General features: G+C 34.9%; 2 protein-coding genes across 2 annotated transcripts; one reads left to right on the forward strand and one right to left on the reverse strand.

The window, feature by feature from the left end:
- Nucleotides 1-5,795: 5,795 nt before the first annotated feature.
- On the forward strand, nt 5,796-9,184 carry LOC130949032 (uncharacterized). Its single transcript, XM_057877869.1, has 3 exons — nt 5,796-6,736; nt 6,899-8,958; nt 9,018-9,184. Exons 1-3 carry the CDS (start codon nt 5,796-5,798, stop codon nt 9,182-9,184), a joined length of 3,168 nt encoding a protein of 1,055 aa, XP_057733852.1.
- Nucleotides 9,185-10,391: 1,207 nt separating this feature from the next.
- Nucleotides 10,392-15,364, reverse strand: LOC130951419 (LEAF RUST 10 DISEASE-RESISTANCE LOCUS RECEPTOR-LIKE PROTEIN KINASE-like 2.7). The gene is made up of 3 exons (XM_057880067.1): nt 14,575-15,364; nt 12,167-12,202; nt 10,392-11,623 (listed from the first exon to the last, which is right to left on the reverse strand). Exons 1-3 carry the CDS (start codon nt 15,323-15,325, stop codon nt 10,518-10,520), a joined length of 1,893 nt encoding a protein of 630 aa, XP_057736050.1. The 5' UTR covers nt 15,326-15,364; the 3' UTR covers nt 10,392-10,517.
- Between the last annotated feature and the right edge of the window lie 599 nt (nt 15,365-15,963).

The following is a 15,963-nucleotide window of genomic DNA, read 5'->3' on the forward strand; positions in this document are numbered from 1 at the left end:
TTCTGGAATAGTACTACTTTAAAGTTCATAAGGAATATAGAAAACTAAAGGAACAAGCTTCGGAAAGAGTGATGGCTCAAACGACGTTATTTGAGCATTGGGACTTTTTTTGTCCCGTTACCTTTTTTACCATCCACGTAGGACACTGTAACGGCTACATCTACAGAATGGTATCCACATCAAACGTGTCTGTTACGTTTTGCAAATCCAGATGAACGGAGAGATCCAGGTGTCCAGATTTTGAGAAAGTCAGGAATTTAAATGTATTTTTTAATCTTCAAGGACTTAAATATCCACAGGATAAAAGGTCAAGACCTATTTTTTTCTTTTCTCTACTTAGATTGTTATTGTTTATTGCTTTTGATGACTCACATTATCAAATGAATATTTCATATGTGTATGTGGTAAAATATAAATAGAACCAGATGGGAGGACCTATCAAACATTTGGGAGACTTTGGAGAGCCTCAAACATGTGTGTGATTACGTTATGAGTTTGATGCCAGGTATGATTAAAAAAGAAGCCAGTATATATCAAATATATTTCAATTCAGTGGTTTAAGAAATATTAATTGAGTAACTATCTAATAATTTATTATTATTATTTTTACACGAAAATAACTTCATGTGAGTAGTCATATTTAATTAAATAACTTTGAGTGAGTTTCTGTGTTTTTGAAGCATAAAATCAAGAATTATTGAAAATCTCAAGAAAAGGAACAAAAAGAAGGCATCGTCATCACGTCCTTTCATTACAAATTCATCTTCTCTCTTTTCTAAAGAAGAAGAGGAGTTGAAAGATATGGAAGACAAGAAGGAAGAAAAACAAGAAGAAACTAAGGATGATAATGACGACTCTGATTATGATGTGAATCTTAAAGTCTTCTCTGGTGTTAGTAGAAGTGTTCAAATATAAATCAATCCAAGTTATACTATTTATCTAATCCAATCCAAACCAAAAATTGATTAAAACTGCACTAATTTGGATTTGATTGGATTCTATTTTTTGCAAAACACATGGATCGAATTGGATTTCGGATCTATTTATCAAAACCAATCAGTCCAATATAAACAGTACAATGTGCTATAATATTGTTGTTTTATTATTGTATTTATAATTTTACTTATAATATGTTCAATTTGTTATACATTTTTATATTATTCATGTATTATTATTATTTAATAAATATTTTAGGTTCAAAATGAGATTTATTTATTTATTTATTTTAACTAATTTATAATTTTATTTCTATTGTTATGTTATTGTTGGTTTTTCAAGATATTTTTTAGAGTTGTTATGTCATTGTTGGTTATTTAAAATTTAATGTTAAGACTTGTTACATACATTTAATTTTTTTAATTTACTCAACCACATATTCAAACCACACTATAAGTAAAATTAGTATTTAGATTGAATGAATTTTTATTCAAAACCAATCCAAACCACACCGCGAATACTCCTAAGTGTTAGACGACCAATTGCAAGGTACTCGTATCCCTTCAATATTGTTTTCAAATAACATATAGCATAAGTTTTGCTATTTTGAGAATTTTATTGCTGCAAATTGATCATAAGTAAATCATATCAATAAGTCTAAAAGTTTATAAGGTCTAATTTGTAGTAATTTATAGGCTTGTGTTAATAACTAAGCAATACCTATGACTGATCAAAGGTCCTTAATTTTTAATTCCTATTGGTAGAAGTTTGATTAATTTAAAATTCTTCGAGGTAGTGATGACTTCAACTCAAATTTGATTTAGTTTGTTAACATTGTCACTCTCTTGAATCAAATTCATAGAATTAAGTATTTCAAGATTTTTTAAATTTGTAAATAGTTCAACTTTCATGGTTTTGTAAAATATCTGCAATTTATTCTTAAATTGGATAATATTCAATCAATATTTCTTTCTCATTTATTAATTCTTTAATTTTGTGAAATCATATATTAATATGCTTCAACCTTCTATAAAATATTAGATTTTTGCACTTTATAATAACTAATTTGTTATCACAAAATATTATTATGGGGGTATTCTATTTCTCGTTTAATTCTCCAAAACCTCTTCTCAACCATATTGTTTGTGTTGCACAACACTATTACTGTATATTCTACTTTTGTTGTAGAGAGAACTACTACTACTAATGGTTTTTTTACAACAAAAAAATTATACTATAATCAAAATAAAATTTAAATTTTAATGTACTTTTTTTATTAGTTATTTTTATATCTCCAATCCAATTACTAGCAATGTATCTAACAAGATTTAATTTACTTTATTTTATAATACCTAATTGGATTGGGGAAAATTCAATCTATTCTTAATATATAAAAATAGATACATAAGCATGCACCACATTACTTTTGAGATATTTCTTTCTTCCTACTAATGTCATGTCAGCAATATTGCTTATTTGACACAACTTTAGAATCAACCACTCAATTCTTGTCAAATCAACTATTATTTCCAAATCAGCAAAAAAATAAAATATACAAATAAAAAACTAAAAAATAGAATCCAATAAATTTGTAACCTACAAATACATTGAATTCATATTCCTATATTTATTATATCTTACCGTTATAAACAATACAATAAATTTATAACTGTAACAATTAATTTATTAATTTTTATAAATAACTCACCAAAGGTAATAAATATCCATATTACAAATGTCATAAGTATTTAAATTCCATACCATTTAAACTACATATATAAGTCTCTTATCACTATTCCTTCACATAACATCAAATTTAGCACAAAAAATTTATTTTCGAATTGCACATTTCAAACTTACTTAATAGAGCATCATTCTTTCAGAGCAGAACGATTAGAAATTGAATAACTATCCAAAATCTAATGGCCATGCAATGAGAATCTGATGATTAGGTATGACAAAAAAAATCACAACATGCATCATACATTCATACTTACTCAAATACCATATACCTAATAATAACATAAATTGAATATTGGAATAGAAAAAGATCTTCACAATTTTAGCAACTATAAACGAAATTGATGACAAATTAGGATGGAACTATATGTTAAATGTAAAAAGTGTCAGAAGAAAGCATATAAAAAAAGAAACAACTACATTTGTGGCACATGTAATCAAACACTACAATATCCAACAATAAAATAACTCTATATACTTTTCATAATCTCATCTATCAAATATATCCTGATAACAATGATTTTGTTAAAAAAGAACAGAGAGAGATGAGAGAGAGAGAGAGGATTCGAGAGTCTGGGAGATGGGGAAACACACGGGGGGGTAAAGATCCTAGGGTTTGGAACAAAGAAGAGTATCAACGCTTGGAGCTTGATTCTTTCTCCGTCTTTGTCGACAATCTGCCGGAAGACATATCAAGAAGAGAACTGTTCGATATGTTCAAATGGACAGGAAGAATCATTGACATATATCTGTCGCGTAAGAATAAAAATGGCCATATATATCTGTTTGCCTTTATATGGTACACCACAAAGGGAGGCGCTTTGAAGGCTATTGCAGACATGAACAGCATGGTGGTGAGAGGACGAAAGCTGTTTGTAGGAGAAGCGAAATATAGAAGAGGAGCTACAGTGCAAAATACGACTGAGAACCGACTGAAAGTGATCACCAGAAATGATGCTGGAAGCCACAATACACGGGTGCATAGGGTGGGAGCGGTTGACGGTAAAATGGTGAGACAGATATCAGATGAACCCATAAAAGGTCAAAGTAGTAATGGATGTACAAAGAAGATAGAAGTGCCGATATCGAGTGAGAATGTGGTTTGGTTACAGAGAAGTATTGTAGGCGGCACAAAGAAGGCGATTGATTTTAATTCACTACAGCAGAAGATTCATAGGGATTGGCCCGGCGTGACACAGGTAAGGGAATTGGGGGCATATAAAGCAATGATAACGTTCGATTCGGTGCTTAGAGCTGAAGAAGCTTACACATTTCGAATGAACGAATTATTAAAAATGTTCTATATGGTATGGAGATGGGATGAGACCGAGAAAAGCGAGTCGAGAAGGGTGTGGCTAGAATGTTATGGAGTTCCAATACATGCATGGTCAAGAAACACTTTTCATAAAATAGGAGAGTAATGGGGAGAAGTAGTGAAATGTGATAAACTGACGGAATCAGGTATTTTGTTCAGTGCGGGTAGAGTCCTCATCGATACAAGCACCTTTGATATGATCAATGAATGGATTCATGTTACAATAGGAACAAGTGGATTTGACGTCCTTGTACGAGAAGTGGGTGGAGAGGTGTATCGGGAAGAGTGCTTTCGGAAAGAAAAAGAGGAGGCAAGTGTTCGGCACATGACAAACGAAGAAGACATACAGCGTGAACCAATGGTGGTGACATGGGATCCGGCGGTAGTGCAGACAACGGTTGACCAATAGGGAAGACGAACAGGGGAGGGACAGGGTGGTAAATTCAAGTATCATTTTAAATGAATGGCATTACAAAATTTCAAACAGATTATCTATAAACGGAAATCAAGGAGAATTAAATGGGCGGGCGGATTCTAAGGGATCGTGTGAAAGTAAGGATTCGGAAGAAACGGTTTCCAATTATTATGAAGGTTATGAGTGCCATACGTTTGAAAATGTAAGAAAGGATAATAGGCTGGAAGAAAGAAGGCCCAATATAGCTAAGAAAAAACAAGATGATGGGCTGATGGTGATTGACAACAGATCTGGAAGAAAAGAAAAAGGGCTGGACGAAAAAAGGCCCACTATGGCTGAGAAGAGACAAGATGATGGACTGATGGTGATGGACAGCAGATGCGGGCCAGCGGGTGGGTATCCAAAACTGGCTGGGTCTGACCCGGGAGAAATGCTTGCCCGAAACAAAGAAGAATCCACGAGAGTACCTAGGGTAAGCACGGCGCAGCTGGGAGAAGAAGTAGGCTGGCCGAACAGGAGCGACGCCGGACAACAGAGCGCGTCGAAGGCAAGTGAGCTGAGTGAAAGACCGACCGGGCATGGGAGGAAGCCACCAGTTCAGCGCAGTGTTGCTGGTGATATGGAGGGCGCGGCGGGGAAATCGGGAATGGCTGATGAAGGCGGGCGAAGGAGAAGCGGCGACCAAGAGACCGAAGCGCGGGAGAAGGAGGACCGACGGACTGGTGTAGAGAGGCCCACTATCGAGGAGGTTACCTATGCCAGCAGTGACCGGCGACTCAAGGGAAAGGAAGCGGTGTTGAACGCAGCACCTGAAGCTGTCCCAAGGACGAGAACAGCACGAAACGGGGGAAACAGAATTGATGTTGTCAAACCCCGAAGAAACTATCCAGAGGTACAAAGTCAACTTAGAGGAGATATAGGTTCCAGATTGAAGGAAGGGGAGGTCTTGGTGGATGCTACTGCTGAGAGTAAAGGTAAAGGAAGAGAAGAAGAACATGAGAATGACGCAGATTCTGGTTCAGAGGCAGGAAGTTTAGACAGCAAAGAGCACAAACTTACTTGGGATGAAGAGATGGCAGAGAACAAAGAGGCATGGAAATTAGCTGTAGAGTCAGGTGCGCAGTGCAGTGATGAAGAAGATATCATGGCAATCTTGCAAGAGCAGAACGAAATCATGGCGTTGAAACGACGACAGGCCAAGCAAAAAGAAAAAGCTCGAAGAAGCCGGCCAAAAAACCGTAAACAGGTGTGTAATGTCTTGGCAAAATGATTTTTAGCTCTTGGAATATAAGGGGGTTGGGAGGTACTGCAAAAGCTAGTATGTTAAAGAATTTTAAAAATAAATTTAAGCTAGAAATGTTGGGTCTGATAGAAACAAAAAAGGAGGTCATGACTAAATTTGATGTTGCTCATATCTGGGGAAGTGACAGAGCATGTTGGGAGTTCGTAGGTTCCAGTGGGTCTTCTGGTGGACTGTTGCTAATATGGAATGAACCAGCCTTTAAACTGTATAATTGTTATAAAGGAGATAGATGGTTATGTTTAGAAGGACTTGTAGTAAAAGATAATTTTCATTGTGCTATCTGTTTGGTGTATGGACCACATGAGAGAGCTGAGAAAATCTCTATGTGGGAGGAGCTAAGTTATATTGCAGGATTGTGTCAGGTACCGGTTTGTTTTCTAGGGGACTTTAATGAAATTTTGCTCTTGGAGGAAAGAAAAGGAGCTGTTACTTTACCAGCGTCCGTGACAGAATTTAGAACATGGGTAAATGATATGGAGTTGGTCGATTTGGAACTTAATGATTGTAAGTATACATGGTTTAGGGGACAGTCGTGCAGCCGTATTGACAGGAGCTTGGTTTCTGTAGAATGGCTTGATAAGTACCCGGAGATGCGTTTGAGAAGCGGGTCTAGAGGTTTGTCGGATCACTGCCCATTGATCATGGAAGACATCAGAAGGTTTGATGGTCCAAGACCGTTCCGTAGTCTGGACTCCTGGTTCACGCATGAAGGTTTCTTGAGAATGGTGAAGGAGGAATGGAGGGGACTAGGCAATGTACAATTCCTGGAAAAGATGAAAGCACTATCAGAACCTCTACGCCTATGGCATAAGCGGCATTTTGGGGATATGACTGAGCGGATAAAGAGGTTTAAGGAAGAAATACGCAAGGCGGATGATATGGTTAGTAGTGGAAGATACGATGCTACAATAGAGGCAAGGAGGAGGGCCTTAGTGAGGTGCTGTGAGAAGTGGTATGTAAGGCAGGATATGCACTGGAAGCAAATGTCAAGATCTAGATATGCTACTGAGATGGATAGAAACACAAGGTACTTCCATAATATTGCCTCGGCGAGGAGAAGAAATAACCGAATTGAGGCTTTGGTGATCAATGGGAGGCTAGTGAGGAATCAAGCAAGAATCAAGATTGCCATCCGGGACTTTTATAAGCAGCTGTACCACCAGTAAGCGTCCCCAAAGGTGACTTTTAGGGATGGATTGGTTAATCGTCTGGAGAGAGAAGAAGCAGAAGCCTTGGAGGCGCTCCCATCAGTAGAAGAAGTGAAAGAGGCAGTATGGGACTGTGAATCTTCTAAGGCGCCGGGGAGTGACGGATATAATATGAATTTTATAAAAAGGTGTTGGGATGAGATTGGAAGGGAGTTCACTGCGGCCGTGTTGAATTTCTTTGAGACTGCAAGCTTGCCAACAGATGCTAATGTGACATGGGTAGCGTTGGCTCCGAAATTTATTGGGGCTAAGGAGATAAAAGACCTGAGACCTATCAGTATGGTTGGGTGTGTCTACAAAGTTATTTCTAAAATATTGTCAAGGAGAATGAGGGATGTAATGCCAGGTTTAGTTGGGGAATCCCAGAGTGCCTTTGTAAAGGGGAGGAAGATACATGATGGAGCTCTAATAGCATGCGAAACTGTGCAATGGTTAAAACTGAAGAGAAAGGCGTCAGCGATTATTAAACTGGACTTCCAAAAAGCATATGACAGAGTAAAATGGGGCTTTGTTGACATTGTACTTGAGAAGATGGGCTTCGGAAGAACATGGAGGACGTGGGTGAGGGAGTGTGTTACATCGGCATCAGTATCTATTCTAATTAATGGATCACCGTCGAAACCATTCAAAATGGAGAGGGGGCTACGTCAAGGAGACCCTTTATCGCCATGTTTGTTTGTACTGGTGGTGGACGTGCTGAACAGGATGATTGGGGAGGCGGTTAGGAACAATCGGATATCTCCTCTGTTAGTTGGTAGGGATAAAATAGAGCTATCACACCTACAGTTTGCTGATGACACTATTTTATTCTGTCCGCCAGAAGAGGAAACTATAAGGAACTATAAGAGGCTATTAAGGTGTTTTGAAATGATGTCTGGGTTGAGCATCAACTTCGAGAAGTCTAACTTGATACCAGTTAACTGCAGCCAGGAATGGGTCAGCCACATGTGTCAGATTCTAGGATGTCAGGAGACAGCATTGCCGGTTCGGTACCTTGGGATTAGTCTAGGTGCGAATCCGAGGTTGGTAAAAACTTGGAAGCCGGTGATAGAAAAGGTGGAAGAGAAGCTCAACTTGTGGAAGGCGAAGGTTCTTAGCAAGGCTGGAAAGCTAGTACTCATCAAGTCAGTTATCAACAGCTTGCCTATTTATTACCTGAGTTTGTACAAGATGCCAAATGCGGTTGCACGGAGAATTATCTCACTACAGAGGAAATTCTTTTGGGGAAAGGATGATGGACGACCTGGTATGGCACTAGTGAAATGGGAGATGGTTCAGGCACCAAGGAAGTTAGGAGGATTGGGGGTGGGTGATGCGGTGGTTCGGAATACGGCTTTATTGTTTAAATGGTGGTGGCGATTCTCGAAGGAGGATTGTCCCCTATGGAAGAGGATTGTATGCTCTTGCAATAGTTTGAACCCAAATCACCTGCTGTCCACTCAGATATTGCCAAAGAGGGGAGGACCATGGAGGGACATATGTCAAGTGCAAATAAAGGAACAACAGGTCAGGCAGAAGATGATTGATGGGCTTGCTATGGAAGTAGGAGATAGTAGGGCTACCAGATTTTGGGAAGATAAATGGCTCCAAGTGGGAAAGCTGAAAGATAACTTTTCGAGACTCTTCTTGATTTCAAACCAAAAAGGATCAGTAATTGGGGAATGTGGGTTCTGGGATGGGATAGAGTGGGTGTGGCACTTCCAATGGAGAAGAGAGCTCCGACATTGGGAGACGAATGCACTGGACCAGCTGCTACTTGTCCTGCAATCTGTTAGATTGATAGCAGATGTGCAAGATAGAGTGGTGTGGAGGTTTCACAAGGAAGGCGTTTATACAACTAACTCATTTGTGCAGGTTTTGCAGGAAGAGACTATGGACGAGGAGCTTCTAAACTACAGGTACACAAAAGACATTTGGAAAGGCCTAGTCCCGCCACGAGTGGAACTATTCTCCTGGTTTGTTTTGGTGGGCCGAGTCAATACAAAGGATCGACTTAGTCGACTGGGTGTCCTACAACAGAATGATACTATGTGCATGCTGTGTAAGAAAGATGATGAAAATATACAACATCTGTTTATTACTTGTGAGCACTCTTGGCAGGTGTGGTGTGCTTGGATATCGGCATTTGGACAAGAGTGGATTATGCCAGGTACTGTGAAACAGCATTTTCAGAGTTGGAGAGATGTCCGAATGAGAAAAGAGGTACGCAGGTATTGGATAGTTGGCTTCTTCTCAGTGATTTGGAGTATATGGTTACACAGAAATGATGTCATTTTTCACAATAAGGAAAAGGGGTTACAGATTGCGTGGATCAATCCTTTTCATATGCCAGAGAATGGTGTTGTGAATAATTCATGTTGTTGATGACAATGCCGGAGATGACATAGGAGTTGTACAACTGCTTTATTTTGTTTAGTACTTTATGCTCCACATGTGTGTTGAGCTCTTTCTTTCAAAAAAAAAAAAAAATTATTAGTTGCTAACCCAATACTTATTTTAGGTTCAGAATTCAATTAAAGGTTTCAGATCAAAGTGTTACAACAACTTTTGTACTATTTGATGGCGACGCAAAAAACTTATTGGGCACAACTGCTTCAAATCTAATGACATTTAAGAAAAATAATGACATTGAAACACCACCCCTTTAAGAGATTAAGGAGAAAGAAAATCATACAAATTCAAGACACATCTTCGGAAGAAGAACATACATACAAAGATGGAACCAAATAACACAATAAAAAGTGTATCAAACTCAACAATTCATAAAGAACATGTCTTCACAAGAACCTACGACAAAAAGAAGAAAGCAGCAACTCTAACAACCAACAAAAAAAAGGAGGACGAGCGTCACATAAGATGACTAAGTTCATCAACTAAAACAAATGCAAAAATCAAACCACCAAATAAAAATGTCACTTTGTATAACTCCAACATCTAAATCTTTTGCACTACAAATTATTTAAAATAAAACACCTTTTAAATTTAATTTCAATTTATACATATTTAATTTATTTTTACAAAACATAACAATTTTAATATTTATTATATACTATCATTAATTTACCGTCCCGCACATCGCGCGGGTCTCATTCTAGTAGATTGTAATTTGTGAATAGTCAAAGAAATTAAATGAAGATGATTTTTACTGAAGTTGATGACACGCTGCAACAAAGTTCTCCTCCTTCTTTTTCATCATAGCAATGTGTTATCTTAGGTTCATGTAGGATATGAAATAGTTGGGACTTGTGGACAATTTTGCTTCTCTCTATATATATTGATCCATCAAACATTTGTTGTTTTTGTCCAAGAATCATAATCTTAGTTGTTATCTTTTTAGAACCAATCACAACTAATGCGTGAGAAGAGCAGAAACAAAAGCATAACTAGTAACACTCATAATAGCATTGCACAACCAATTATTATCATTATCATTATCATTATCATTATTATTATTATTATTTCTTTGCCCTTAATGTGAAAATTTGAAAAATAACACTCTTGCTCTAGGCAGTAGGATCAAGTACTTATCTTAGTGAATGCCCCCAAGAACCAATATGTGCATAGTGCCCAATGACGAAGTTTTGAATATAATAAGATGTACTAATTTAACAAAGTAGAAGATTTTGCAATCGATCTTACAGGAGAAGACAGAGCAGGTCTTGGTGGCATTTTTATGGAATCTATGCTGCCTTCTAACATTTCTACAACTTTACTCATTGTAGGTCTATCATTTGGAATTGTTTGAATACACCATAAACCCACAATCGTCATTTTCTTAACCAATTCATTTTCCTCTATTGCCACCACTCCATCTTCAGGTCCTAATTGAGTGCCTTGCTCAAGCTTTTTGTATATCCAATCAGGGAAATATATCTCACTTGTTTGACTCCCTTCTACATTAATGTTCTTCTTTCCTCCCACTATATCAAGAAGCATCATTCCGTAACTATAAACATCAGATTTATGAGAAGCTTTGCCGAAATGTCTATTCCATACTTCTGGAGCTATATACCCTATTGTTCCTCTAGCATCCGACATGGAAATAAGACTTTCCTTCCCAGGACAAAGTTTTGCTAGTCCAAAATCTGATATCTTAGGACAAAAATTTTCATCCAAAAGAATATTATGCGGCTTTATGTCAAAATGTAAAATTTGAGTGTTGCATCCTCTATGCAAGTACTCTAACCCCTTAGCTATCCCTTTGGCAATTTGATACAGCTTATCCCAACTCAACAATGTAGTAGTTTCAACTCCTTCCTTTCTGTAAATAAACTTGTCAAGGGAACCATTTGATATAAATTCATAAATAAGAACTTTCTTGCGGCCTTCAAAGCAGAAACCAAAAAGGGTGACAACATTAACATGAGAAGTTCTACTAATGCTAGCTACCTCATTGATAAACTCTTTACCATTTCCTTTGGATGGATTCAACATTTTGACGGCCACATTAGAACCATCAGATAACTTTCCCTTGTATACAACACCAAAACCACCTTGTCCTAGTTTAACTTTGAAGGAGTTGGTCATTTTCTTCACATCAGAGAATTTATATCTTTTCATAGTTAACACGCCATAATTTTTTAAGAAAGCTTCAATATCTTGGTTACTTTTTGTCAGAAAGCAGTATTTTTCTTGCCATGCTGGTAACATGTAGGTAAAATAACAAATACTCAACAATCCTGCAATTACTGCAGCTGCTGTAGCACCTGTTAATTAGCAAATAATTAAAGAATTAGAGGAACATCTAATATGCTTTTAATTTCTATAAACTTTTGTTATGAAAGAAAAAAGGCAAAATAAATAAGTGTAATCTGTTATACTTCTGAAATCTTCCTTAAGAAAGTTCTGATGTTTTGCTTGCAATTGACAGAAATCATTTCATGGTCTACCCCTTTAATGTGAACAATTGAAAAAGTAGTTCAAGTGGACGGATGCAATAGTAAAAAAGTAAAATACAAATATTCAGATCATTAAAGAGTCATTGTCCATTGCCATGCATAAAGCAACTGATAATTGATTTTGAATGTCATTTCCAATATAAGAAAGAAGTGTTGTAAAGGATATAAAAATTTAAATTTTTCATACATGACAAAAGAAGCGAAATGTTCTTAAGCCTTAGCACTTGCTTATCCATTGAATAAACACCCGATTATTCAGTGAAGAGTTGATGATATTTCTATATATTCTGGCCAATATAATACGAAACATCATGAAAGAAGAATATGAAAGGAAACCTTTGGATGTATTACCAATAATGACTTTCTTTTGCCGGGTCCAGCCATTACCTGCAACAGTAACAGGGAGACCCAGAACAGAATTAAGTTCAATGGTTCTAATATTCAAAGCAAAACATTCTGCACATATAATCACCTATACTTTTAGTCGACACAAGTATATAGAACGCCTCCTTTAGTCCATAAATATAAGGCTACCTAGATACTTAGTACTTTCTTTCCGTGGCAATTTCATTCTTAGCGCCGTGCCAACAAAAGATATAAAAAAAAAATTTCCCTTTTACAGTGGGGCAAAAATAACAGATGGTGTGGCCTAACTAAAAGTATTACAATTAAAGAGTATAGAGATACGATGAAGTTCCTCAGACAAGCTTATATATGGTATAATTATTTAGAGATTTCAGATTTCTATGATTTTCACAAAGGATAAAATAATCTATTTTATCTATGTATCTGTCTATGTATTTTTTATTTTATCTATATAAAAGTTTATAAATTTTATCACAACTAAAGATTAATATTTAGTCTATCATTCTATTATCACATAAATTTTTTTTAACTTGTAATTTTTTTAGATTTTTAAATCTCTTAATTCAATAATCTCCACTAGTATTATCTTCTAATATAATAATATTAATAATGAATTTAATAAAAAACTTCTATTAGTATTATCTTCTAATAAGTGAATTTAATATTATTATTAAGTTAATTTCTAAAAAAAATTATTACTAATTCTGTTTATTAAAATATTATTCTATTTATATATATTTTATGTTATAAATCAAATAACTTATATACTATATTTTTTAATAAAATTTTCAAATAACCTATATATTATATTATTTTTTGGAATTGTTTAATTTGTATAATTTTATTTTTTTTTAACTTATATAAATGATTGAAGAATTTTATTCAACGATAACAAATATTTTTAGTAAAGTAAAATTTAAATGAGTTCTTGATATTTATTCAAATATAATTTTAATTATGTATTTTTTTTTTACTATTATATATTATTTTTGTAATTTTTTTTATATTTATATATTTTTTGATTTTCTTTTCAATTTCATTTTCAATTAGACACCCCGATTATTCGAATTGGTTCAACTCGAATTAAAATTCTGATTGACTATTGAAAATTTCACTTGGGCTAAGCGCCGAAATGCAAGTGGCCAAGTGCCATCCCCATATATAAGATTAAAAAAATAACAAAAAAAAATAGTGTTTGAACTAAATTTTTTAATATAGTTATTTATATAATTTTTTATGTTATTAAAATAAAAATTTTATCTTTTATTAACTAATTTTAATATTAACATTTCAGATTTGGTCAAACACAAAGCTACACTGTTTGAAGTTATTCAATAGTAAGAGGGATAGATCACTGTTTTAATTAATAAAAAAATTTTCATTTCGAAAAAAATAATCTTTAAACTAATAGACTAATTCACAGGAAACAGAAATTTGTCAAGTTTTAATATTTTTTTTTTTTGAGTCAAGGGCGTCTTACTTTCCTTTAAAGACTATCTTGTTAAAGTTAAAAATTTGGAAGTGGAATTTTGATTCAAATATTATTAGGGTTGATAGAATAAGTTACTACAAATATATTCAAAAAAATCATACACACACAAAAAAAATTTAAAAATAAAAAATAGGAAGTTTAAAAAATATATGTGTACTATACACATCATTTAACTTGTACTATTTTTTAAAAATGTTTTACTATTTTTACCTTTTAAAATAATTTTTGACCACTCTTAAATATTTTCACTATATTCTCAGTGCTTTACTAATTTACTTAGGGTGTATAATATCTTATAAAAAAGTTTTTAAATATAGTGTTACACTAATATTTCAATGAATTTTAATTATTAATTTTGATTTTATATATTATATATTTTTATAATTAATATCAGACGATATATTTAAAAATTTTTCTATCTTATAAATTACACCAGATATCAATTTTGTTATACTTATTTTATATTTATACTAATATATATTAACGATTTGTACATTTTTTTATTAAAAATAAAACATATTATATAATTAATAAATTTTATTAATTTTGATCAATATTTTAAGTAGAGAAAGTCTAGGGAATTAGCAGATTTTGTAGTTTTTAGCCATTAAATAGCCATCAGATCAATAATATTTTAATGGTGTGAAATTACATCTAATAGTATAAAATTGTTCAATTTTCTTTTAATGGTTAAGTGTTGGCTAAAATTTAACAAAAGTGCTGCCACCTAACACTCCTCTTTTAAATAATAAATATTAAATATTAAATTTTATATTCTAAATTTAATAGTATAAAAAAATTATCAGATTAAATATTAGCTAAAATATTAGCCCTTAAAATGATAATAGAAGAAGTCGGTCTAGCGTTTGCTAGTAAGTGAGACGAAGAGGAGCAGGCTAACCTTGCTGTGATGGTGGCGGTAGCGGCAGTGGCGACGGCGGAAGATTACATTCCGCTACATGAACTCCATCACGACAGAAGCACCTGAAAGCGTATATAGCTGGGCTTGTATCAAACCCGCATCTTCCCCCACTATTCAAGCACGTGCTGCAATTACTTACATTCCAACTCATCACAAACCCTTCTTCAAGAGCTTCTCGAACATTCCCTCCCTTTTCGTCTTCCACCGTTGCATTCACCCACCCACCTCTGCAATTCTCTTCCGCTAATCTCACGTTTGTGACGTCTTCCGCATACAATGCCACAACGGATAAATTACTACTCGTTCTGTTTTCATGAACAGAACACCCGATTTTATGTTCTTTCATCTCTTCAGGAAGCAACGTTAAGTTACAACCATAGAACACGAAGAGGTTCCTCTGATTGGGAGCAATACGAAACCTGTACTTGCCAACGGTGAGATTCTGTGTGGGAAGAATGCACTGAGAAGTGTTTGGAGTTGAAAAAACGGGGTTGGAGACTCGGAATGAGTTGTTGTTATAGAAGATTTGTTGGATGATGTGTTGGGTGTTGATGATATCGAGAATTGGGAAGCCATTTTTGCCACAAGTGAGGTCAAAACCTGGGTACCCACAGAAGGGTTTTTGTTTCCCTGTGATGTAGAAAGGATAGCTTATATTTGGGCCGTAACCACAATTCACGGGCTCGCAAGCTGTGAAGCTTTGATCCGTAGAAGACAAAGTCACTTTCATTTGGACCAAGAAGAGGATCAAGATGAGAGTTCTTTTAATCATTTGAGATGAATCAAGATGACAGCATTGGATTTTTTTTTTTGTGTTTTTTTGGGGGGGGGGGGGGGGGGGTTGTTAAGAGAGACAGCGAGATTGAAGAACCGGAAGAGTGTGTTTCTAAATATGTAATAAAAAAGGGGGAAAAGGGAGAAAAAAAAAGTGTCTGTGAGAGGATATGGCATGGAAGGGTTTGACCGGCAACTGAAGCGTAAGACACGTCCAGTGGAATAAGTCAACAAGTCATCCACAAACAATAAAAGAAAAAAAAGAAAAAATAATCACCACAAGAAAACATAATTTTCCAAACCTCCATTCATCTCTCTATTTATGTTTCATTTGGGTATTTCAGTAATCCCATAAATCTCAATCAAAATTTAAACCCTAAACACTATAATGACACCAAAACTCCAGAACTTTAACTACACTGACCAATGCTATTATCAACTAACACTATATTCAAAATGTAAAATAAAAAAAATGAAAGGTACCTTGAGTCCGATCACAACATCAAAACCTCGTGTTTGTGATAAAAGAAGGGAAGGAAAGAGCGATAACAACTTCTGATCAAATGACTTCTTCTCTCAAATTTTCGTAAACCC

Source organism: Arachis stenosperma, chromosome 9 (assembly GCF_014773155.1).
Source record: "Arachis stenosperma cultivar V10309 chromosome 9, arast.V10309.gnm1.PFL2, whole genome shotgun sequence".
Lineage (NCBI taxonomy): Eukaryota > Viridiplantae > Streptophyta > Magnoliopsida > Fabales > Fabaceae > Arachis > Arachis stenosperma.